The sequence below is a fragment of the Salvelinus sp. IW2-2015 genome, linkage group LG6.2 (assembly GCF_002910315.2).
Source record: "Salvelinus sp. IW2-2015 linkage group LG6.2, ASM291031v2, whole genome shotgun sequence".
NCBI lineage: Eukaryota > Metazoa > Chordata > Actinopteri > Salmoniformes > Salmonidae > Salvelinus > Salvelinus sp. IW2-2015.
Genome location: NC_036846.1, coordinates 6,844,266 through 6,868,541, shown reverse-complemented (window position 1 = coordinate 6,868,541; position 24,276 = coordinate 6,844,266). Strand labels below are relative to the sequence as shown.

The window sequence follows — 24,276 nt, the reverse complement described above, 5'->3', positions numbered from 1 at the left end:
TACGTGCCCACCTAATCACTGGATCCACCCCAGCCCTAACTCTAGCGTCATGTCCTCATCCCGGTTCAACGCCTAACCCTAATCCTAGGCTTCATGTCCACATCCCGGTTCAACCAACCCCTAACCTAAAACCTAATCCTAGCTTCATGCTCACATCCCGGTTCAACAATAACCCCATGCTTCATTTCCACATCCCGGTTCAATCTAACAACCTCAGACCTCAACCCTAACCCTACATTCATTGTCCACATCCCGGTTTCAACCGAGCCTCAACCCTAACCCTAGCTCATTCACATTGTCCCGGTTTCAACCCCTAAATCCTAGCTCATCTGTTCAACATCCCCGGTTCAACCCTAATCCTAGCTTCATGTCCACATCCCGGTTCAACCCTAACCTAAAACCTAATCCTAGCTTCATGTCCACACCCCGGTTCAACAATAAACCCATGCTTCATTTCCACATCCCGATTCAAGCCTAGCCTCAACCCTAACCCTAGCTTCATGTCCACATCCCGGTTCAACCTAACCCTAGCTTCATGCCACATCCCGGTTCAACCCTAACCCTACTTCATGTCCACACCTGGTTCAACCTAACCCTAGCTTCATGTCCACATCCTGAGCCTCAACCCTAACCCTAGCTTCTGTCCACATCCTGAGCTCAACCCTAACCCAGCTTCATGTCACATCCTGAGCCTCAACCCTAACCCTAGCTTCATGTCCACATCCCGAGCCTCAACCCTAACCCTAGCTTCATGTCCACATCCGGTTCAACCCTAACCCTTGCTTCATGTCACATGCCGGTTCCATCCTAACTTTAGCCTCAACCCATGTCCACATCCTGGTTCAACCCTAACCCTAGCCTCAAACCTAACCCTAGCTTCATGTCCACATCCTGGTTCAACCCTAACCCTAGCCTCAACCCTAACCCTAGCTTCATGTCCACATCCCGGTTCTAACCCTAACCCCTAGCCTCAACCCTAACCCTAGCTTCATGTCCACATCCTGGTCAACCCTAACCCTAGACCCTAGCCTCAACCCTAACCCTTGCTTCATGTCCACATGCCGGTTTCCATCCTAACCTTAGCCTCAAACCCATGTCCACATCCTGGTTCAACCCTAACCCTAGCCTCAAACCTAACCTAGCTTCATGTCCACATCCTGGTTCAACCCTAACCCTAGCCCTCAACCCTTAACCCTAGCTTTCATGTCCACATCGGTTCTAACCCTAACCCCTAGCACTGTCAACCCTAACCCTAGCTTTCATGTCCACATCCGTGTCAACCCTAACCCTAGCCCAACCCTAACCCTAGTTCATGTCCACATCCTGGTTCAACCCTCAACCCTATCGCTTCATGGTTCCACATCCCGGTTTCAACCCGAGCCTCAACACTTAACCCACTAGATTCATTCACATTCCTGTTCAACCCTAACCCTAGCCATCAACCCTACACCCTAGCGGTTCATGTCCCACATCCCGGTTCTAACCCTCAACCCCTAGCCTCAACCTAATCCCCTAGCTTCATGTCCACATCCTGGTTCAACCCTAACCCTAGCCTCAACCCTAACCCTAGCTTCATGTCCACATCCTGGTTCAACCCTAACCCTACATTCATGTCCACATCCCGGTTCAACCCTAACCTCAACCCTAATCCTAGCTTCATGTCCACATCCCGGTTCACCCCTAACCCCTAACCTCAAACCTAATCCTAGCTTAATGTCCACATCCCGGCTCAACAATAACCTCATGCTTAATGTCCACATCCCGGTTCAARCCTAACCCCTAGCCTCAACCCTAACCCTAGATTCATGTCCACATCCTGGTTCAACTCTAACCCTAGAGCCAGTTTGCGCTGTTCTGTGAAGGGAGTAGTACACAGTGTTGTACGAGATCTTCAGTTTCTTGGCAATTTCTCGAATGGAATAGCCTTCATTTCTCAGAACAAGAATAGACTGACAAGTTTTAGAAGAAAGTTCTTTGTTTCTGGCCATTTTGAGCCTGTAATCGAACCCACAAATGCTGATGCTCCAGATACTCACCTAGTCTAAAGAAGGCCACTTTTATTGCCTCTTTAATCAGCACAACAGTTTTCAGCTGTGCTAACATAATTGCAAAAGGGTTTTCTAATGATCAATTAGCCTTTTAAAATGATAAACTTGGATTAGCTAACACAACGTGCCATTGGAACACAGAAGTGATGGTTGCTGATAATGGGCCTCTATATGCCTATGTAGATATTCCATGAAATATCAGCCTTTTCCAGCAACAAAAGTCATTTACAACATTAACAATGTCTACACTGTATTTCTGATCAATTTGATGTTATTTTAATGGACAAAAAATGTGCTTTCTTTCAAAAACAAGGACATTTCTAAGTGACCCCAAACGTTTGAAAGGTAGTGTATATAATTGAGTTAATAAAGCCGCATACAAACATGGTCTCTTTTTAGTTTTTTTTMAGTAAGGCAGCTCCAAAATGCTGGCGTTTCAGCCTAGCTCAGTGCTTTCTGTGGTGGTGGGGCAAGCCAGCAGGAAATACGGAGCGTTGCGCCGTGATTGGCTCAGTGTTCCGTCACTCATGGGGACGCTAGAAAATTCAAGCCCCTTGGATGCTGCCATAGAGTTACATTAGAAGTGCCCATCCAAGAAGGCTCAAGGTCTCCCGAGCTTTCAAGCGCCTCCAGCACACACACACTGTTGTGGCGAGTGACTCTGAACTTACAATGGCTAGCCCCAAGTCGTWATTTTTTTTCATGTACATTTTGCTATTTGCCTCATGACTCCTGCATGCTTTGTTGACTATGAACTTTCTTTTTTTACCCAACTGTGGGACAGACTATGTTTGTTCCCACACTCGGGACTCTGACTCTATTGGTTACACAGACTTTTGGCCTCCCATTCTATTCCAACCACCTCTTGACGGCTTTGTATTCATGTTACCTTATAAAATTGTTGTACAATATGATCTTGTTGCAATCTAATGCACATTCAAATGTCATAAATCAACACCGCAGAGCTCTCCCTGTCCTCTGCCGTGCCTTGATTGTATTACTGCTGATGATATCTGGAAATGTGCATGTGCACCCATCTACTGTTGCTAGCCTCAATTCTGACTTCTGACTGTGCTCTGATATCTGCTTCACTGATTTCTGCTCTCGTAAAAGCCTGGCTTTTCTGCACGTTAACACTAGAAGCTTATTTCCTAAAATGGATCAATTGAAAGTGTGGGTTCACAGCTCCTATCCAGATGTGTTGGTCATTACTAAGACGTGGTTAAGGAAGAGTGTTTTGAATACTGATTCTAACCTTCCTGGTTATAACCTTTTTCGGCAAGACAGATCTTCCAAAGGTGGAGGAGTGGCAATCTTTACCAAATAGCTCTTTGTTGACTGTTGCTGGGTGTTCTCGTCCTCCATCAGCACCGGCCTGTACCCTACCTGCCCTAAGCTCTCTCCTGGCCCCTTACACTAAGTCTGAATTTGTCCTGCTAGGTGACCAAAACTGGGWTATGCTTAAACCCCCTGACCAAGTCCTAAAGCAATGGGACTCCCTAAATCTTTCTCAGATTATTACCAATCCCACAAGGACTCCTAACACCCAGAAAAGGCTTCTCTCCTTGATGTTATCCTCACAAATAATCCCGATAGGTACAGTTGAAGTCGGAAGTTTACATAGCCAAATACATTTAAACTCAGTTTTTCACAATTCCTGACATTTATTTAATCATAGTAAAAATTCCCTGTTTTAGGTCAGTTAGGATCACCACTTTATTTTAAGAATGTGAAATGTCAGAATAATAGTTGAGAAAATTATTTATTTCAGCTTTTATTTCTTTCATCACATTCCCAGTGGGTCAGAAGTTTACATACACTCAATTCGTATTTGGTAGCATTGCTTTTAAATTTTTTAACTTGGGTCAAACTTTTCGGGTAGCCTTCCACAAGCTTCCCACAATAAGTTGGGTGAATTTTGGCCCATTCCTCCTGACAGAGCTGATGTAACTGAGTCAGGTTTGTAGGCCTCCTTGCTTGCACATGCTTTATCAGTTCTGCCCACAAATGTTCTATAGGATTGAGGTCAGGGCTTTGTGATGGCCACTCCAATACCTTGACTTTGTGTTAGGAATTTTATGAATAATGACTAAAACAATGTCTACATTTAGATAAAACTATAACTAATTGAACTCTTCACTGTCTTATTATATCTGATTAATAATGTTAATTCATAAGGAAGGGATTATGTAGTATGAACAAGGAGGAGTTTGAAGGTAGGCCTTGAAATACATCCACAGGTACACCTCCAATTGACTCGTATTATGTCAATTAGCCTACCAGATGCTTCTAAAGCCATAACATAATTTTATGGACTTTACCACGCTGTTTAAAGGCACAGTCAACTTAGTGTATGTACATTTCTGACCCACTGGAATTGTGATACAGTGAATTATAAGCGAAATAATCTGTGTGTAAACAATTGTTGGAAAAATTACTTGTGTCATGCATAAAGTATATGTCCTAATTGACTTGCCAAAACTATGGTTTGTTAACAAGAATTTTGTGGAGTGGTTGAAAAACAAGTTTTAATGACTCCAACCTAAGTGTATGTAAACTTCAACTGTATCAGTCTGGTGTTTTCTGTAATGACCTTAGTGATCACTGTTTTACAGCCTGTGTTCATAATGGCTGCTCAGTGAAACGACCTGTCCTGATTTGTCATAGACGCTTGCTAAGAAACTTGAATGCGCAAGCCTTCCTTCATGACCTGGCCTCTGTAAATTGGTATAGCATCAGCTTGATCCCCTCTGTTGAAGATGCTTGAACCTTCTTTTTGATATTTTCAGTGGTGTTGTTAACAAACACGCCCCCCATAAAGAAAATTTGAATTAAAAATAGGTTCAGCCCCTGGTTCGACCGTGATCTTGCAGTGTTACTCCAACTTAAGAATTGCATTTGGTGAAAGGCTTGACACACGCATACTCAGGCTGACTGGCTCTCGTTCAGGCAAATGAGAAATAAGTGCACTCAGGCTATCCGGAAGGTCAAAGTTAGTTACTTTAAGGAGCAGTTCTCTCTCTGTGGGTCTAACCCCAAGAAGTTCTGGAAAACGGTTAAAGACCTGAAGAATAAATCCTCCTCCTCACAGCTGCCCATGTTCCTGTTGATGATGTGGTTGTTATTGACAAGGAGCGTATGGCCGGGTTCTTTAATTACCACTTCATTAAGTCAGGATTTCTATTTGGCTCAGCCATGCCTCCTTGCCCGTCCAACATTTCCTTATCTCCCACCCCTTCTAATGCGACTAGCCCTGATGCTCCTCCCTCTTTTCCCCCTGCCTTCTACAAAGTTTCTCCCTGCAGGCAGTCACTGAGTCCGAGGTGCTAAAGGAGCTCCTTAAACTTGACCCAAAAAAAACATCTGGGTAAAAGACCCTATCTTCTTGAAGGTTGCTGCCCCTATCATCACCAAGCCTATCTCTGACCTTTTTAACCTGTCTCTCCTCTCTGGGGAGGTTCCGATTGCTTAGAAGGCAGCCACGGTGCATTCTTTATTTAAAGGGTGAGATCAAGCTGATCCTAACTGTTATAGGCCTATTTCCTGTTTATCAAAAGTGTTGAAAAAACTTGTCAATAATCAACTGACTGGCTTTCTTCATGTCTATAGTATTCTCTCTGGCATGGATTCTGGTTTCCGCTCAGGTTATGGATGTGTCACTGCAACCTTAAAGGTCCTCAATGATGTCACCATTGCCCTTGATTCTAAGCAATGTTGTGCTGCATTTATATTGACTTGGCCAAAGCTTTCGATATAGTGGACAATTCCATTCTTGTGGGCCGGCTAAGGAGTATTGGTGTATCTGACGGGCTTTGGCCTGGTTTGCTAACTACCTCTCTCAAAGAGTGCAGTGTATAAAGTCAGAACATCTGCTGTCTCAACCACTGTCTGTCACCAACGGAGTACCCCAAGGCTCGATCCTAGGCCACACGCTCTTCTCAATTTACATCAACAACGTAGCTCAGGCAATAGGAAGCTCTCATCTATTTATATGCAGATGATACAGTCATACTCATCTGGCCCCTCCCTGGATTTTATGTTAAACGCTCTACAACAAAGCTTTCTTAGTGTCCAACAAGATTTCTCTGCCCTTAACCTTATTCTGAACACATCCAAAACAAAGGTCATGTGGTTTGGTAAGAAGAATGCCCCTCTCCCCATAGGTGTGATTACTATCTCTGTGGGTTTAGAGCTTGAGGTAGTCACCTCATACAAGTACAAGGGAGTATGGCCCAATGGTACACTGTCCTTCTTTCAGCACATATCAAAGCTGCAGGCTAAAGTTAAATCTAAACTTGGTTTCCTCTATAGTAATCGCTCCTCTTTCACCCCAGTTGCCAAACTAACCCTGATTCAGATGACCAGCCTACCCATGCTAGATTACGGAGACATAATTTATAGATTGGCAGGTAAGGGTMCGCTCGAGTGGCTAGATGGTCTTTACCATTTGGCCATCAGATTTGCCACCAAGAGGGGTCTCCCGAATGGCGTAGTGGTCTAAGGCACTACATCGCAGTTCTAGCTGTGCCACTAGAGATCCTGGTTGAAGTCCAGGCTCTGTTGCAGATGACCGCGACCGGGAGACCCATGGGGCAGCGCACTGTTGGCCCAGCGTCTTCTGGGTTAGTGGAGGGTTTGGCCGGCAGGGATGTTCTTGTCCCATCGCGCACTAGCGACTCCTGTGGCGTGCCGGGCGCAATGCACGCTGACACAGTCGCCAGGTGTACGGTGTTTCCTCCGACACATTTGTGCGACTGGCTTCCGGTTTAAGMAGACATTGTGTCAAGAAGCAGTCCGGCTTGGCTGGGTTGTGTTTCGGAGGACGCACGGCTCTCAACCTTCGTCTCCCAAGTCCGTATGGGAGTTGCAGGGATGGGACAAGATTGTAACTACCAATTGGATACCACGAAATTGGGGAGAAAAAGGGGTAAAAAAAAATACACCAAAAATAAAATAGATTTGCCACCAATGCTCCTTATAGGACACATCACTGCACTCTATACTCCTCTGTAAACTGGTCATATCTGTATACCCGTTGCAAGACCCACTGGTTGATGCTTATTTATAAAACCCTCATAGGCCTCACTCTCCCTATCTGAGATATCTACTGCAGCCCTCATCCTCCACATACAACACCCGTTCTGCCAGTCACATTCTGTTAAAGCTCCCCAAAGCACACACATCCCTGGTTCGCTCCTCTTTTCAGTTCGCTGCAGCTAGCGACTGGAACGAGCTGCAACAAACACTCAAACTGGACAGTTTTATCTCAATCTCTTCATTCAAAGACTCAACCATGGACACTCTTACTGACAGTTGTGGCTGCTTTGCGTGATGTATTGTTGTCTCTACCTTCTTGCCCTTTATGCTGTTGTCTGTGCCCAATAATGTTTGTACCATGTTTTGTACTGCGACCATGTTGTGCTGCTGCCGTGTTGTGTTGCTACCATGCTGTGTTGTCATGTGTTGCTGCCATGCTATGTTGTCTTAGGTCGCTCTTTATGTAGTGTTGTGTTGTCTCTCTTGTCGTGATGTGTGTTTTGTCCTTTAAATTTTTATCCCAGCCCCCGTCCCCGCAGGAGGCCTTTTGCCTTTTGGTAGGCRGTCARTGTAAATAAMAATTTGTTCTTAACTGACTTGCCAATTTAAATAAAGTTTGGCCACATATAAAATTACGCCAAATCACATATCTACAGTAGCTTTGATTGAACTGGTCATGTCAACATCATAGTTTCAAAATCTTAGCTAGCAGTCATCATCATGAATCAAGTCGACAATCTCCTGGCAAATCCTTTTTAATCCCTGTCAGAGAAATAATGATAGATTAATGATAGATTAAACATATTGGTGCTCATCGGCCATTGGACATTAACATTACACAACAAGTTGGAAATCGCAAATGTTTTGGAAGGAATCAGTGGATAACTGCAAGCATTGCAAAGCAAGCCTTAGCCTGCTATTCAGTGGAGTTGCTGTGTGGTCCCTAGTCTAAGACTAAGGGTCTCTTTTTCTAGTTTAAAATTATAAACATTCAACATTGGCCATGATGTCAATGAAGCATGATTCGTGCCGCGCTCAAAACAAATGTTAACTTTGATGCCAAAGTTTGACAAAATTTGCCCACGAGGGGCAGCCGCGCCACCTTCCTGTTCAAGTGAGCACAGCAAAACATGAGGAGTCCAAAAATGTCTTGTATGCTGCTGCATAAATGATGTAATATGCCAGGGAGATATGTATACTGTAGCTAAGAAAGTGATACTAAGTGTATGTTGTCTAGTAAGCTGTTAGTAGCCCATGTGCCTCACCCTAATAATTTGGTTTATTTTCACCTCTTAATTTTGCCTACTGTTCTGACTTGGTGGTGCACATGCAGCCTATAACCTGTTTTTGAGAAAAGTAATCATCAAATATTGTAAGAGCTTTCATTGTTTATATGCCCCCTTTATTTATCCTACGGTTCTGCCTTGTACAGGGAGTACACTGTAAGAACGGCCCATGTTCTGAATTCTTTTGCTGTACATTTCAAAAGTGCTGACCAAATAGTTATACTGACTATGTCCGTCCTAGCTCGCTCATTAATGTCTTAATRAAAATCACGGATTGCCTCTTATCCGCTTGTCGTTCCCTTATGCCGTAGTTTGTACATCTCAATTGTCTGAAAAAAACACATTTGTTAAAGCAAGTCAGCCATGTTTTTTTAAATGGCAGTAAATGAGGCTGAATGAACTGTTTCGCTGCCAAACAAGGCTCCGCTGCCAGATGTAGCAGAGGTAAGGTGTTGGGACTCTGCTGTTGGGACTCTGCTGTTGGGACAGCTTTATGTAGGCTCTAACAGTATGTAGGCACTGTTTGTCACTGTTATAGTGCAATTAGTGTATGTGTGTGTCACTAGATCTGTGTACGTTACTCACAGGGTGTGTGTGTGTTGACACAGGACAGGTTGTCTGAGTGTTTTAACTTCTCAAACTCGGGCTACCTCTAAACACATATGTAATATGTTCTACCATAGAAATGTGTGTTTACAACAACCCAGTAGTCAGTAGCAGTGTAACAGACATAAACAGGCACAGCTGGCGAGCAGATTACTTATGAAGGACGACAGTGGTTTGTTTATTCCCTGACTGTCGCTGCATGTTTAACATCTTATGACATCATCAGCTCACCTGGGCATCACCTCTGGTCCTGTGTTGGCTGGTCCACAGCTAGCCATGCATAACACTTCACTGAACATTACTGTGACAGGTTGGGCTGAGGCAGCAAAGACTCACACACACCCAGGCACGCACGCACGCACACACACACACACACACACACGCAGGCACACACCACCCCTTTCCCTCTAGACCTGCTTGTCTTTTATCATGCTATACTTAACAGGTACAATTACTTATTTTCTCTCTCTCTCTCTCTCTCTCTAATACACACATACACTCTGTCTCCTTGTATTCTGTCTTACATCACAAATACATCACAAATATATAAGTAATACTTTTTGACATGGATCTATTGAGATGTGACAGGTTAAAGGTATGCATCGCTCTCTCTCCTTCTCCCTACAGTGCTGATGAGAGATTTGATGCCACCTTCCACACCAACGTGCTGGTGAATGCGTCGGGTTACTGCCAGTACATCCCCCCGGGCATCCTGAAGAGTACCTGCTATATTGACGTACGCTGGTTCCCCTTCGACGTCCAGAAGTGTGACCTGAAGTTTGGCTCGTGGACCCACAACGGCTGGCTGCTGGACCTGCAGATGCTGGACGTGGACACGTCTACCTACATACCCAATGGAGAGTGGGACCTRGTGGGTATGATGTGGTTAATCTCTCTCTCAGCATGTATGTCCATGCCTCTGTCGTTATCTCTATAGAGGTGGGTGGGAATGGGGTTGTGGGAGAGGGGGTGGGGCTGTCACCCCTGCCAGTTACGACCCATCTGGGCCAGTGGAGGGTCCCTGAGGGGGGTGTCTGCGTATGGGGAGGGGGGTTGTCAGACTGATCCCGATGGCACATTTCATGTTTACTCCACACTGCCAGAGAGGGCATGTTACTGGGATTAACTCTGCTTAGCAAAAGGAACACGTGTTTGAGAGTGCATGGAGATCCCCAGCCTGTGTTATTTGTTGCCTATATGTCCTTTGAAATGTGTGGTTTGTACTTGTGTGTGTCAAAGAAAATGTGAACAGTCCATCTTTGAATCAATGTAAATGCAGTGATGTTGAATCCCCCCTCTGCGTTTCTTAATGTGTGTGTGTGTGTGTGTGTCTCCTAGGAGTCCCTGCCAAGCGTAATGAGCTGTACTATGACTGCTGTAAGGAGCCCTACCCTGACGTCACCTTCACCGTCACCATGCGAAGACGAACCCTCTACTACGGTCTCAACCTGCTCATCCCCTGTGTCCTCATCTCTGGCCTGGCCCTGCTGGTCTTTCTGCTGCCCGCCGACTCCGGAGAGAAGATCTCCCTGGGTAAGGAAGGAACGCCGGGAAGCCATCTTGGATTTTTGTCTGTTACGGAGTACTATCTATACTGGACTTCTGTCAGGTTTATTAATAGATATCGCAGGGTCAGCAGTTACCTGTAATCTCTTCCAATTGGTAACTTGCCTTGAACATATCAGAGAAACTGTCAGTCTAAAAGTCAGTTTAGCCAAGAGGTTATAAGTCTGACAATCTTATCTCGCGCGCTCTARCAGAWWTTTGCCAGAGGTACAGCRGACTAGCGCTGTCTAACGCTACTGTACCTAGCAAAAAAATTATGTTGTTATAATTTTTTTAACAAATTGTTATTTGGAGTCAAAGTATCGATATAATATTGTCCAAAATATTATTGCGACATGTAACTGTATACATATTTCAAATCAAAGTGTATTTGTCACGTGCGCCGAATACAACAGGTGTATTCATCTTACAGTGAAATGCTTACTTACAGGCTCTAACCAACAGTGCAAAAAAGGTATTAGGTGAACAATAGGTAAGTAAAGAAATAAAAATAACAGTAAAAAGACAGTGAAAAAGAACAGTAGCAAGGCTATATACAGTACCGAGGCTATATACAGACACCGGTTAGTCAGGCTAATTGAGGTAGTATGTACATGTAGATATGGTTAAAGTGACTATGCATATATGATGAACAGAGTAGCGTAAAAGAGGGGTTGGCGGGTGGTGGGACACAATGCAGATAGCCCGGTTAGCCAATGTGCGGTTGCACTGGTTGGTCGGCCCAATTGAGGTAGTATGTACATGAATGTATAGTTAAAATGACTATGCATATATGATAAACAGAGAGTAGCAGCAGCGTAAAAGAGGGGTTGGGGCGGGGGCACACAATGCAAATAGTCCGGGTAGCCATTTGATTACCTGTTCAGGAGTCTTATGGCTTGGGGGTAAAAACTGTTGAGAAGCCTTTTTGTCCTAGACTTGGCACTCCGGCACCGCTTGCCATGCGGTAGTAGAGAGAACAGTCTATGACTGGGGTGGCTGGGTTCTTTGACAATTTTTAGGGCCTTCCTCTGACACCGCCTGGTGTAGAGGTCATGAATTGCAGGCAGCTTAGCCCCAGTGATGTACTGGGCCGTACGCACTACCCTCTGTTGTGCCTTGCGGTCAGAGGCCGAGCAATTGCTGTACCAGGCAGTGATGCAACCAGTCAGGATGCTCTCGATGTTGCAGCTGTAGAACCTTTTGAGGATCTCAGGACCCATGCCAAATATTTTTAGTTTCCTGAGGGTGAATAGGCTTTGTCGTGCCCTCTTCACGACTGTCTTGGTGTGTTTGGACCATTCTAGTTTGTTGTTGATGTGGACACCAAGGAAATTGAAGCTCTCAACCTGCTCCACTACAGCCCCGTTGATGAGAATGGGGGCGTGCTCGGTCCTCCTTTTCCTGTAGTACACAATCATCTCCTTAGTCTTGGTTACGTTGAGGGACAGGTTGTTATTCTGGCACCACCCGGCCAGGTCTTGGACCTCCTCCCTATAGGCTGTTTTGTCGGTGATCAGGCCTACCACTGTTGTGTCGTCTGCAAACTTAATGATGGTGTTGGACTCGTGCCTGCCATGTAGTCGTGGGTGAACAGGGAGTACAGGAGGGGACTGAGCACGACCCTGGGGAGCTCCAGTGTTGAGGATCAGGTGGCAGATGTGTTGTTACCTACCCTCACCACCTGGGGGCGGCCCGTCAGGAAGTCCAGGGTCCAGTTGCAGAGGGAGGTGTTTAGCCCAGGCTCCTTAGCTTAGTGATGAGTTTGAGGGTACTATGGTGTTGAACGCTGAGCTGTAGTCAATGAATAGCATTCTCACATAAGTGTTCCTTTTGTCCAGGTGGGAAAGGGCAGTGTGGAGTGCAATAGAGATTGCATCATCTGTGGATCTGTTTGGGCAGTATGCAAATTGGAGTGGGTCTAGCGTTTCTGGGATAATGGTGTTGATGTGAGCCATTACCAACCTTTCAAAGCACTTCATGGCTACGGACGTGAGTGCTACGGGTCTGTAGTCATTTAGGCAGGTTGCCTTTGTGTTCTTGGGAACAGGGARTATGATGATCTGCTTGAAACATGTTGMAATTACAGACTCAATCAGGGACATGTTGAAAATGTCAGTGAAGACACCTGCCAGTTGGTCAGCACATGCCCGGAGCACACGTCGTGGTAATCCGTCTGGCCCCGCAGCCTTGTGTATGTTGACCTGTTTAAAGTTCTTACGTCGGCTACGGAGAGCGTGATCACACAGTCGTCCGGAACAGCTGATGCTCTCATGCATGCCTCAGTGTTGCTTTACTTCGAAGCGAGCATAGAAGTGATTTAGCTCGTCTGGTAGGCTCGTGTCACTGGGCAGCTCACGGCTGTGCTTCCCTTTGTAGTCTGCAATAGTTTGCAAGCCCTGCCACATAAGACGAGCGTCGGAGCCGGTGTAGTATGATTCAATCTTAGCTCTGTATTGACGCTTTCCCTGTTTGATGGTTCGTCGCAGTGCATAGCAGGATTTCTTGTAAGCTTCCGGGTTAGAGTCCCGCACCTTGAAAGCGGCAGCTCTACCCTTTAGCTCAGTGCGAATGTTGCCTGTAATCCATGGCTTCTGGTTGGGGTACGTACTTACAGTCACTGTGGGGACAACGTCCTCGATGCACTTATTGATAAAGCCAGTGACGGATGTGGTGTACTCCTCAATGCCATCGGAAGAATCCCAGAACATGTTCCAGTCTTTGCTAGCAAAACAGTCCTGTAGTTTAGGATCTGCTTCATCTGACCACTTTTTTATAGACCGAGTCACTGGTGCTTCCTGCTTTAATTTTTGCTTGTAAGGAATCAGGAGGATAGAGTTGTGGTCGGATTTACCAAATAGAGGGCGAGGGAGAGCTTTGTATGCATCTCTGTGTGTGGAGTAKAGGTGATCTAGAATTGTTTTCCCTCTGGTTGCACATTTAACATGTTGATAGAAATTTGGTAGAACCGATTTAAGTTATTTTCCCCTATCACTAATAGAAATGTGTGTTCACAACAACCCAGTAGTCAGTAGCAGTGTAACAGACATAAACAGGCACAGCTGGCGAGCAGATTACTTATGAAGGACGACAGTGGTTTGTTTATTCCCTGAACTGTCGCTGCATGTTTAACATCTTATGACATCATCAGCTCACCTGGGCATCACCTCTGGTCCTGTGTTGGCTGGTCCACAGCTAGCCATGCATAACACTTCACTGAACATTACTGTGACAGGTTGGGCTGAGGCAGCAAAGACTCGCTCGTGCACACACACACACACACACACACACACACACACACACACACACACACACCACCACACACACACACACACACACACACACACACACACACACACAACACACACACACCACCCCCAACACACACACCACCTCTTTCTTAGATCTGCTTTCGTCTTTTATCATGCTATACTTAACAGGTAGAAGGACTTATTCTTGCTCTCTCTCTCACTTTCTCTGTCTGTCTCTGTCTTTGTCTCGCTCTCTCTCTGCCTCTGTCTCTCTGTAGGTATCACGGTCTTGCTATCTCTAACAGTCTTCATGCTACTGGTTGCTGAGATCATGCCCGCCACCTCAGACTCTGTGCCTCTCATCGGTGGGTTCTTTGTGTGTGTGTGTGTGTGTGTTATATACGTTATCCTCTGTCCTCTTATGGTTTGGTTTGATTGGCTGTGCATTAGTGAGTGTAAAGCCAGAGAGTGTGTGTTTTGTATTAATGTGTGTGTGCAAATCGTGTGTTAATGTGGATGTTAATACAGTCTGTGATCCTCTGATGGCCTCGCTAGGTTCGACTAGCGGTACATTAATAAGTTATTAATGTCAGTGAGGGCTGAGAGCCTATGTACTAGGGTGTCCAATCAAAATCATACAGTACCAGTCAAAAGTTTGGACACACCTACTCATTCAAGGGTTTTTCATTATTTTTAGTGAAGTGAAGACATCAAAACTATGAAATAACACATGAAATAACACATATGTAATCATGTAGTAACCAAACAAGTAGCCACCCTTTGCCTTGATGACAGTTTTTCACACTCTTTGCATTCTCTCAACCAGCTTCACCTGGAATGCTTTCCCAACAGTCTTGAAAGAGTTCCCACATATGCTGAGCACTTATTGGCTGCTTTTCCTTCACTCTGCAGTCCAACTCATCCCAAACCATCTCAATTGGGTTGAGGTCAGGTGACTGTGGAGGCCAGGTCATCTGATGGAGCACTATATCACTCCTTCTTGGTCAAATAGTCATTACACAGCCTGGAGGTGTGTTTTGGGTCATTGTCCAGTTGAAAATCAAATGATAGTCCCATTAAGCTCAAACCAGATTGGATGGCGTATCGCTGCAGAATACTGTGGTAGCCATGCTGATTAAGTGTGCCTTGAATTCTAAATAAATCACACAGTGCCACCAGCCTCCTGTGATATATGTCCAGTATGTCAGTGTCAATCCCTTAATGTTATGATGAATGTTATATTAGTAGGCTGTGACAAGCCAGGCTCCCCGTGAGGAGAGGAAGAAGAGCAGGATGCAAGGCTGGATGGAGGGAGGGATATGAGTAACCGTTAGGGGGTAAAGTTCTGAGAGAGAACTTCAAAGGCTTCAGCTGCTGCGATGAGACACTCGTGATATGAGGGTAAAACGCTCACTAATTCAGCCATCCCCTCTCTGGTGTGGAGACCTAGGAGGTGTGTGTGTGTGTAGACCTATGCAGTTTCTATAAATCTTCCTGCAAAATAGTCCTACATTTGTTTACCATGTAAATATCGGTGCATTTGTATTAGCGACAAGAAACTGTTAGTTGCGGTTAGTTGTGTTTATGATGTAATCACAAATCAGATGTGATGTCCCATTGACCAGCACGGAGGCTCAGTGCTCAGCGCTCAAAAACCTTGAGGAGTCAAATAAAAATGAATGCTACCGTTTTTGCTATGAACTACACAGCGTGTTTGTCTGCCAGTGAGTTATACTCCAGAAGCTGCCTGTCCATTTCAGTCTCTTTATACATTATACAGCAGTGTTTCTCACTCCTGCTCCTAGAAGGCCATAGTGTTTGCAGGCTTTTGTTCCAGACCAGCACTAACACACCTGATCTGTCAAATCCACATGTTGATGATTAGTCGATTTGGTTGAATGTGTTTTTGGGCCTCGAGACACTGAACCACAGTCAGGGTGCTGATGAGGTCCCACTATACCCAAAAAGTGGTAACGTCAGCACCTTCTCTCATCTCCCCCCCCCATCCTACCCTTCCCTGGCCTGCTCCATCTCTGTGTGTCTCACTCGAACACACTCATGTAGTTTTGTGTGTGAATGTGAAGCTGCTGACAGGCTCCGATGGGGATGGGCTGTGTAGAGTTCTAAGTGAAGGGCAGTGTTAGTCAGCACTCTGTAGGTCTGTAGGGGCATCTCTGCACTTCCCACCTCCACTCTGCTGGATTAGACTCTGGCAGGACTGCTATCTGGTGTCTTCATCCAACTCTTCCTTAATAGAATCCAACTCTTCTCCTGGATCCACCTCCTCCTCTTTCTCATACTGATCTTAATTTGTGTTCCGCTTCCGTGTTTTCCTCTTCCTCTTTTCTCCTGCTCCCTCGCTTACCCTTCACCATACTCTTCCTCTGTCTTCTCTATTTCCTCTATTTCACTCCTCCTCGACCTCCTCTCTTCCTCACTCCTCCCTCATCTTCCTCTTCCTTCCCATCTTCCTCATCTTCCTCTTCCTAAGCTGACTAGGGATGACCCTAACTCCTGATCCCACAGTGGGTCATGTGCACTTTGCCCCGCTAGCATTTCTTCTTGTCTGAACTGTTTAGCGGTTGTTTGCTAACAGAGAGAGTGAGGAGGGTGTGACTGGCCTGGGGGAGCTACAGAGCTGAGATATTTGGGGAAGAACAGTGTTGAGTTAACGCTTGAGCGGGGTGACGCTCCCCTCACATCCCTCCCTGCCTCCCCCCAGTCCCTCCCCTGAGACAACCCATTCATGATGTGCCCTCAATGACTCAGCACTAAAGCTCGGTCTTGTTGGCCTTCTCTTCTGTTGTTCTTTTATTGGGTTGCGTGATTTTCCACTGATATACAACAACACATTCAACTGGCGACCTATTCCCTATTTAGTGCACAGCTTTTGCCATGACCAGTGCCATTTGGGACACACAAATCTCTTTTTTATTTTGGTCAGTGTCTGTATCACGTGTGATGTTACTGTGTTAATGTTTGATGTGGTTGTGGCTTTTGTTTTGTAGCTCAGTACTTTGCCAGTACAATGATGATAGTGGGTCTGTCTGTGGTGGTGACTGTTCTGGTCCTGCAGTTCCATCACCACGACCCACAGGGCGGCAAGATGCCCAGATGGGTGAGTCCCGTTCCCAATCTTCATCGTATCCCTCATCATCATTATCGTTGTTGTCATCATCGTCGCCATTGTGTGTGTGTGTTTCAGTCTCAACCCCCTCTTCTCTCTGTCCAGGTCAGGGTGGTGCTGTTGAACTGGTGTGCATGGTTTCTGCGAATGAAACAGCCAGGTGAGGAGCGCAAACCCGCTGGCTACCAGTACCGCCACCCTCCCCAGCAACATTCCAGCGCCAGCTCCATCGAGATGGGACCTATGGGCACCGTGATGGGCCTCACCCCGCCCCTCTCCCAGGCCCCCTGCCCCACTGGCACTTCCAACGGCAGCATAGGCCTCTACTTCAGCTACAACGCTGTGGAGAGCCCCCGCTGTCCCAGCGACTCAGGCGTGGCATCGGGGGGACTGGCCCAAGGGACCCCCTGCGAGGAGGCTGAGCCCCCAGGGGGAGGTGCTGGAAGAGGGAGAGGAGGTGGTGGAGGAGGAGGAGGGGGGTTGATCTTTACTCCTCCAGAAGTCTTTCAGATCCTGGAGGAGGTGTCGTATATCGCCCAGCGCTTCAGGGACCAGGATGAGGAAGTGGCGATCTGCAGCCAGTGGAAGTTTGCTGCTGCCGTGGTGGACAGGCTGTGTCTGGTGGCCTTCACTCTGTTCTCCATCATCGGCACTTTCACCATCCTCATGTCTGCTCCCAACTTCTTGGAGGCCGTGACCAAGGACTATCTAAAGAAATAGTGTCAATATATTAAACCGTATAGGCCAGTTTCCCCAGACACAGATTAAGCCTAGGCCTAGACTAAGAACCACTTTCAATGGAGAATCTCCATTCAGCATGCTTTGTAGTACAGGACTAGGCCAATGCTCTGTACGGGAAACAAGCCTTACATGTTCTATCCAGATTAATCCGGAGTATATTTGAGAACATCAATTTTAATGTAAATAGATGTACACTGAACATCAATGCAAGGGTTCTCCATAGTCCCTCTCCTCTGCTTAGATCCAGCTTAACTGAGGTTGTTCCTGTTTGTTGCCATGCCATCCAGATATCTCATTGTAATATCTACTCGACCTTTGAACTTTGGATTCCTGGGCATGCATTCTACAACATTTAGAACTTTACTGGACATTCTGGACTTTGTGACATTATGTAGCATTGTTAAAGTGTGTAAATACAGAGATGTTTCACTGTGACTATGACCTTCTTATCGTATTCTAACCATTTTACTTTCACTATATTATAAGTTTGCGTACTGTACATACACACCGTTTACTTTTTGCTTGTCGATTCTAAATAGCAGCTAACTTTGTCACAGGTGTAGAAGTAGTTAGGTGTTCTCTAGGTCCACAAATGACGTCATTAACTCTGACATTGACTGTGCCACTCTGTGATGACATTGAATGATTTGTGACGTCATGGTGTAAGACTCACATGTACATTAGAAGAGGACTCAATCTTCAACAACCTGCAACAACAGGAGCTATGGAAACAAACCACTGGACAAAGACAAGACCATGCGACTATCAGTGGATACTGAACTACTGCACCGGCTACTAGACGGAAGAAACTCCTGCTGAGACGGAGGCTGTCCTAATATAAAAGGGTGGCGGGTAGCCTAGCGGTTAAGAGTGTTGGGCCAGTAACCGAAAGGTTGCTGGTTTGAATCCCAGAGCCGACTAGGTGAAACATCTGTCGATGTTCCCTCTGGATAAGAGCGTCTGTTAAATGACTAAAATGTAGTATGGACACCGTAATGCCCCCATAATCAGACAACCACAAAAGATCCACGTAGTAATTGCAATCAGTTGATATGACATGTGTTGAATATAGGGGAATGAATAGTGGTGTTACATTAACATGGGGGATGTCTGTCTCTCGTGATTACCTCTGACCTCATAAAGGTAGAGGTTACAATGACTAAAGATCACGGGGCCGACTCTTCCTGTTCTTATTGATTGAAACAAACTCAGATGTCATGTTTTGTTTTAATGTGGTATTATTATCCATAAAGACCATGGTATGTGAAAGCTCTCAGGGCAGATAGTTGCGTTCAATGACTTATCGACTGCCTGTCATGTCAGAGAGTGAGTCTGTGCATCTATCTTTTTTCTGTGAATAACCATTGTTACTGTGTACTGAACATATTCCCCCCACCCCACAGTCAGTCTTCCTCTGTTGTATCGGTTGTCACACTGCTGTCCTTCTCTTCCTGTGATTTTGTTGCACTTCCCTAATAAACCTCCCATGTAGCCTAAGAAAAGGTCAACCTGGACTATCCATATGGGCATGAATGGGACAGGAGAGGGTCTGACTGGGTGTATATGTGACCGACCGCCTTGATTCGGTCTTATGTAGCACAATTTGAAACTGTTTTTTTTACATTTGATAAAAGCAGAGACTCAGAGCTACAAAATGGTATATCATACACTGCATTTGAGGAACAATGGGAAAGTAATTCTGCTTTGAAAGTTGACAAGCTTGTAACCTCACTTTTGAGAAAATGGCCTTTGAATTTTTGGTACCTACTGGAGAGCTCTACTTTGTCTACACCCATTCAGCATCGTTCACACCCTCTTAAGCTTTTGCCCCACCCATCTCTTTAATGGTTGATCCGAGTGTTCTGTCCTAACAACTGACGAGCAATCAAGCTAACTGGCTAACGTTGGCTGGGTTGCTAGGTACTTCCAGACAGAAATGAGAGAACTGCTCGCCCTAGCAGAGCTGGTTAGGCTGTTTTTATGTTATCCAGAGCGTTGATGAAAGCAACTGTGCTGCTGGGAACAATTTACGCTTTTTTGCCAACGTTTACTGACACCGGCCATATTAAACGGGTGTTGAGCGTTCGTAAATTCATCAGTTATTCTGCGATCTGGCACACAGACGAGAGTGCTCTGAAATCGGAGTAGATAGCCAGAGCGAATTTACCAGCTACGTTTATCAACAGTTGTCGCAGTGACATTCTTTTGAAATATTTACTTGCATAGTGGAGTCTTTTGTTAAGACATGTAGCTAGCTAGCTAGGTAAACAATGAAACATAATCCCAACTCATGATGTTACTACCCTGCATGAATCTGCAGGTAGCTAACCACCAGGTTCAATGTTAGCTAGCTAACATTAGGCTATAACTAGCAAAGCAAATGGCTCTAAGATACGAGTAATACGATCACACACTTATTGTTAGCTAGCTAGCTAGAGAAACCACGCTGCTTTAAAAAAAGTATTGCGTCGTAGAACTGCATAAGTGTTTCTCTTCACTTTTTGGAGGACCGAGTTTTGAAATCAGTGGAATTAGAGTATGATAGCAAAGGAGATGGAGAAAACACCTGTCTCCGTATTACATCTTCAAACTAAGGGCAACCGTGGCATCCTTGACAGGGAGAAGCGTCCATCTAGCTAGCTAGCTAACAGTACACTTTAACCTGAAATAGAAATGACTTTCTGTCAAAATTAGAAACGTGTAATATCTGAAAATGTAGCTAGCTAGACTATCTATACCTCATAGATGGATGCTTCTCCCTGTAAAGGATGCCATGGTTGCCCTTAGTTTGAAGATGTAATACGGAGACAGGTGTTTTCTCCATCTTTTCCATGTTTTCTATCCAAATCTACTAACAATATGCATATCTTATCTTCTGGGGATGAGTAGCTGGCAGTTGAATTTGGGTATGCTTTTCATCCAAACGTGAAAATGCTGCCCCCTATCCTAGAGGAGGCATTAGAAGACAAAAAGGATCCATTAAACACATTTAATGTGTCATCATAGTGGTCTCTGATTTGGTCAGACTTGCTCAGATGGAACAAACTTAAAATTGCACCTTTTTTCAATGCTGAATTTAATGTAATTGAGAAAACAGAAAGATGTCAATGTATTTTTAAAAGTAAAGAAAAAAAGCAATCCAAAAAGTAATCTAGTTCTTAAAAAGTATCTAATCTGATTAGAATATTTTTGCTGGTAARGTAATTGATCGGTTAGTTTTGTTTGTAATCAGATTACATGTAATCAACCCACACCAGATTATTAGCCTCAATGCCCTAGCATTCTACTCTCACTGCTACAGTAGCTGACCATCCATGAGTCTTGCAACACGTTCACCAATCGAGACCCTGGGACTGTAAGGTTCTGACAATTTTGTCAAAAATGAGTTAGTCACATATAATTGATCTTTAGATGGGTCTTCAGATGACTGTGAAGTTATATTTTTGGGAAAAGTACATTTTAAGTGGAACAAATGAAAGTTCTATCTGCTTAAAACCATTTGAACTTGGCCTATCTGCAATCCAATCACAAGCCTGAACAAATACAAATAGACCAATCAGAACACATCTTTGCCATCTCCCTCTAAGTATGGTCTAGGCTAGTCTAGCCAGCCTTAACGGTACCAAGCATAAAAACAAGTGAATGATGTCACGTTGTTGTTCAGTGATGACAATAATTAATCTGATGATCAGAATACATTTCTTAATGTATTTGATGATTTATTCTGACTATCTTGGTAAAATAGTGTTATTCTATCATTTATGTATTCAAATAGCTACGGTTTTCTTAAACTGATTCAGAAGTGTCTTATAGAACCTTGTGGCTGAACCCAGATTGACATTTCAGAGCAAACCCACTGGGCACAGATGTCAGCTCAATGGTCTAATTTTGATTTACATTTACTCATGTAAATTCAAAGTTAAGTCAAAGAAAAATGCCACCATGTCATTGGATGTAGGGTGGAAGTTGGGTGAAATAAATACAAAATGCCCTTACGTTGACGACTTTTTGCAAATCATATTCGTTATTCCACATTTATTCAACGTCATCACATTGATTGTTTGGGTCGAAATGACGTAGAAACAATGTTGATTCAACCAGTTTGCAATTGAACGTTCTGTGATTGCACCCCCCTAAAAAACGTATTTACAAATGTCTCAGGAAAACTGAGGGAAGTCTATGGAGATGAAAACAGCAGTTTCAGATGTGTGAACCCTATATGGTTGCCTCTACTATGGCTGAACAGTTATTTGCAGAGTAACACTATGATTGTGGATCAGCACAACGTTTATCAGTATTGTGAATGTACTGTGAACAGATCAGCTTGTCCGAAGCACCCGAACACAGGCTGGAGGCATAAAATGAATAGATCAGAGGCAGTGGTTGTGATTCCTTTTCTTGTGATTGTTTACTAAACGGGTCTTCTTTCGCCCGACAAAATAACTCCAGTACAGGGTAACATCCAACGCTGAAACACCAGCGTAACAAAACAAATAAACTAAGCCGTTTGACCAAAAGGCCAGTTACAGTTACAGGAGGAATGCTTCTCTCTACCTACCGTGGCTTGCGAAAGTATTCACCCCCCTTGGCATTTTTCCTATTTTGTTGCCTTACAACCTAGAATTAAAATAAATTTTGTGGGGTTTATATCATTTGGTTTTAAACAACATGCCTACCACTTTGAAGATGCAATTTTTTATTATTATTGTGAAACGAACAAGAAATAAGACCAAAAAAGAACTTGTGCGTGCATAGCTATTCACCCCCCAAAGTCAATACTTTGTAGAGTCACCTTTTGCAGCAAATACAGCTGCAAGTCTCTTGGGGTGTGTCTAAAAGCTTGGCACATCTAGCCACTGGGATTTTGGCCCATTCTTCAAGGCAAAACTGCTCCAGCTCTTTCAAGTTGGATGGGTCCCGCTACTGTACAGCAATCTTTAAGTTATACCACAGATTCTCAATTGGATTGAGGTCTGCACTTTAACTAGGCCATTCCAAGACATTTAAATGTTTCCTCTTAAACCACTCGAGTGTTGCTTTAGCAGTATGCTTAGGGTCATTGTCCTGCTGGAAGGTAAACCTCCGTCCCAGTCTCAAATCTCTGGAAGACTGAAACAGGTTTCAGAATTTCCCTGTATTTAGCGCAATCCATCATTCCTTCAATTCTGACCGGTTTCACAGTCCCTGACGATTAAAAACATCCCCACAGCATGACGCTGCTACCACCATGCTTCACTGTGGGGATGGTGTTCTCGGGGTGATGAGGGGTGTTGGGTTTTATGCCAGACATAGCTTTTCCTTGATGGCCAAAAGGCTCAATTTTTGTCTCGTGACCAGAGTACCTTCTTCCATATGTTTGGGGAGTCTCCCACATGCCTTTTGGCGAACACCAAACGTGTTTGCTTATTTTTATTCTGTAAGCAATGGCTTATTTTCTGGCCACTCGTCCCGTAAAGCCCAGCTCTGTGGAGTGTATGGCCTAAAGTGGTCCTATGGACAGATACTCCAATCTCCACTGTGGAGCTTTGTAGCTCCCTCAGGTTTATCTTTGGTCTCTTTGTTGCCTCTCTGATTAATGCCCTCCTTGCCTGGTCCGTGAGTTTTGGTGGGCAGCCCTCTCTTGGCAGGTTTGTTGTGGTGCCATATTCTTTCCATTTTTTTAATAATGGATTTAATGGTGCTCTGTGGGATGTTCAAAGTTTCTGATATTTTTGTATAACCCAACCCTGATCTGTACTTCTCCACAACTTTGTCCCTGACCTGTTTGGAGAGCTCCTTGGTCTTCATAGTGCCGCTTTCTTGGTCGTGCCCCTTGCTTAGTGATGTTGCAGACTCTGGGGCCTTTCAGAAGAGGTGTATATATACTGAGATCATGTGACAGATCATGTGACACTTAGATTGCACACAGGTGAACTTTATTTAACTAATTATGTGACTTCTGAAGGTAATTGGTTGCACCAGATATTATTTAGGGGCTTCATAGCAAAGGGGTGAATACATATGCACGCACCACTTTTCAGTTTTTTATTTTTTGAATTAAAAAAAGAAATAAATCATTTCACTCCACCAATTTGGACTATTTTGTGTATGTCCATTACATACTGTATAAATAAAAATCTTTAAATGACAGGTTGTAATGAAACAAAATAGGAAAAATGCCAAGGGGGGTGAATACTTTTGCAAGCCACTGTATAGACTGCTTGGATTAACAGAGAGACAAGATTCCCCAGTAAAATAAGCTTTCTCTGAGGTATGAAAATCCGACAACCTCACAGGTCCCTGTCTCTACTCCCAATTCTCTCCCAGCTCCTATCCTGGCACCTCTATATAGAAGAAGACACGAAGCAATTAGTGGTTCAAGCTGTGTACTAACTGACTTTACACTGAGTACCTACCCCCTGAGGAGGGTGCTGTCGCGTCATCTTCCTCTGGCTGGTCACTGAACCCTCACAGTATGCAACAATTGCACAGCCATATTGTACAGGCGACACTAAAGTGACATAGAATGGAAAACTCCCGCTGTGCTGCCTCTATCCATTCTATTTCTATGACCTCAACCTCTGACATCACTTTGGTTCTGTTCTGCCTCTGTGCAACTCCAATCTGTTCTAGTTGGCACAGTTCTGTTAAAAGTG

General features: G+C 44.6%; 1 protein-coding gene across 1 annotated transcript in view; it reads left to right on the top strand.

The window, feature by feature from the left end:
- Window positions 1-19,149, top strand: part of chrna8 (cholinergic receptor, nicotinic, alpha 8) — a 60,229-nt gene extending 41,080 nt beyond the window's left edge. Inside the window, exons 5-9 of the mRNA XM_070444207.1 lie at window positions 9,605-9,852; window positions 10,316-10,510; window positions 14,052-14,138; window positions 16,782-16,891; window positions 17,006-19,149. Coding sequence (XP_070300308.1) covers window positions 9,605-9,852; window positions 10,316-10,510; window positions 14,052-14,138; window positions 16,782-16,891; window positions 17,006-17,620 — 1,255 coding nt within the window. The 3' untranslated portion in view covers window positions 17,621-19,149. The remainder of the gene's footprint in view (window positions 1-9,604; window positions 9,853-10,315; window positions 10,511-14,051; window positions 14,139-16,781; window positions 16,892-17,005) is intronic.
- The last annotated feature ends 5,127 nt before the right edge of the window (window positions 19,150-24,276 follow it).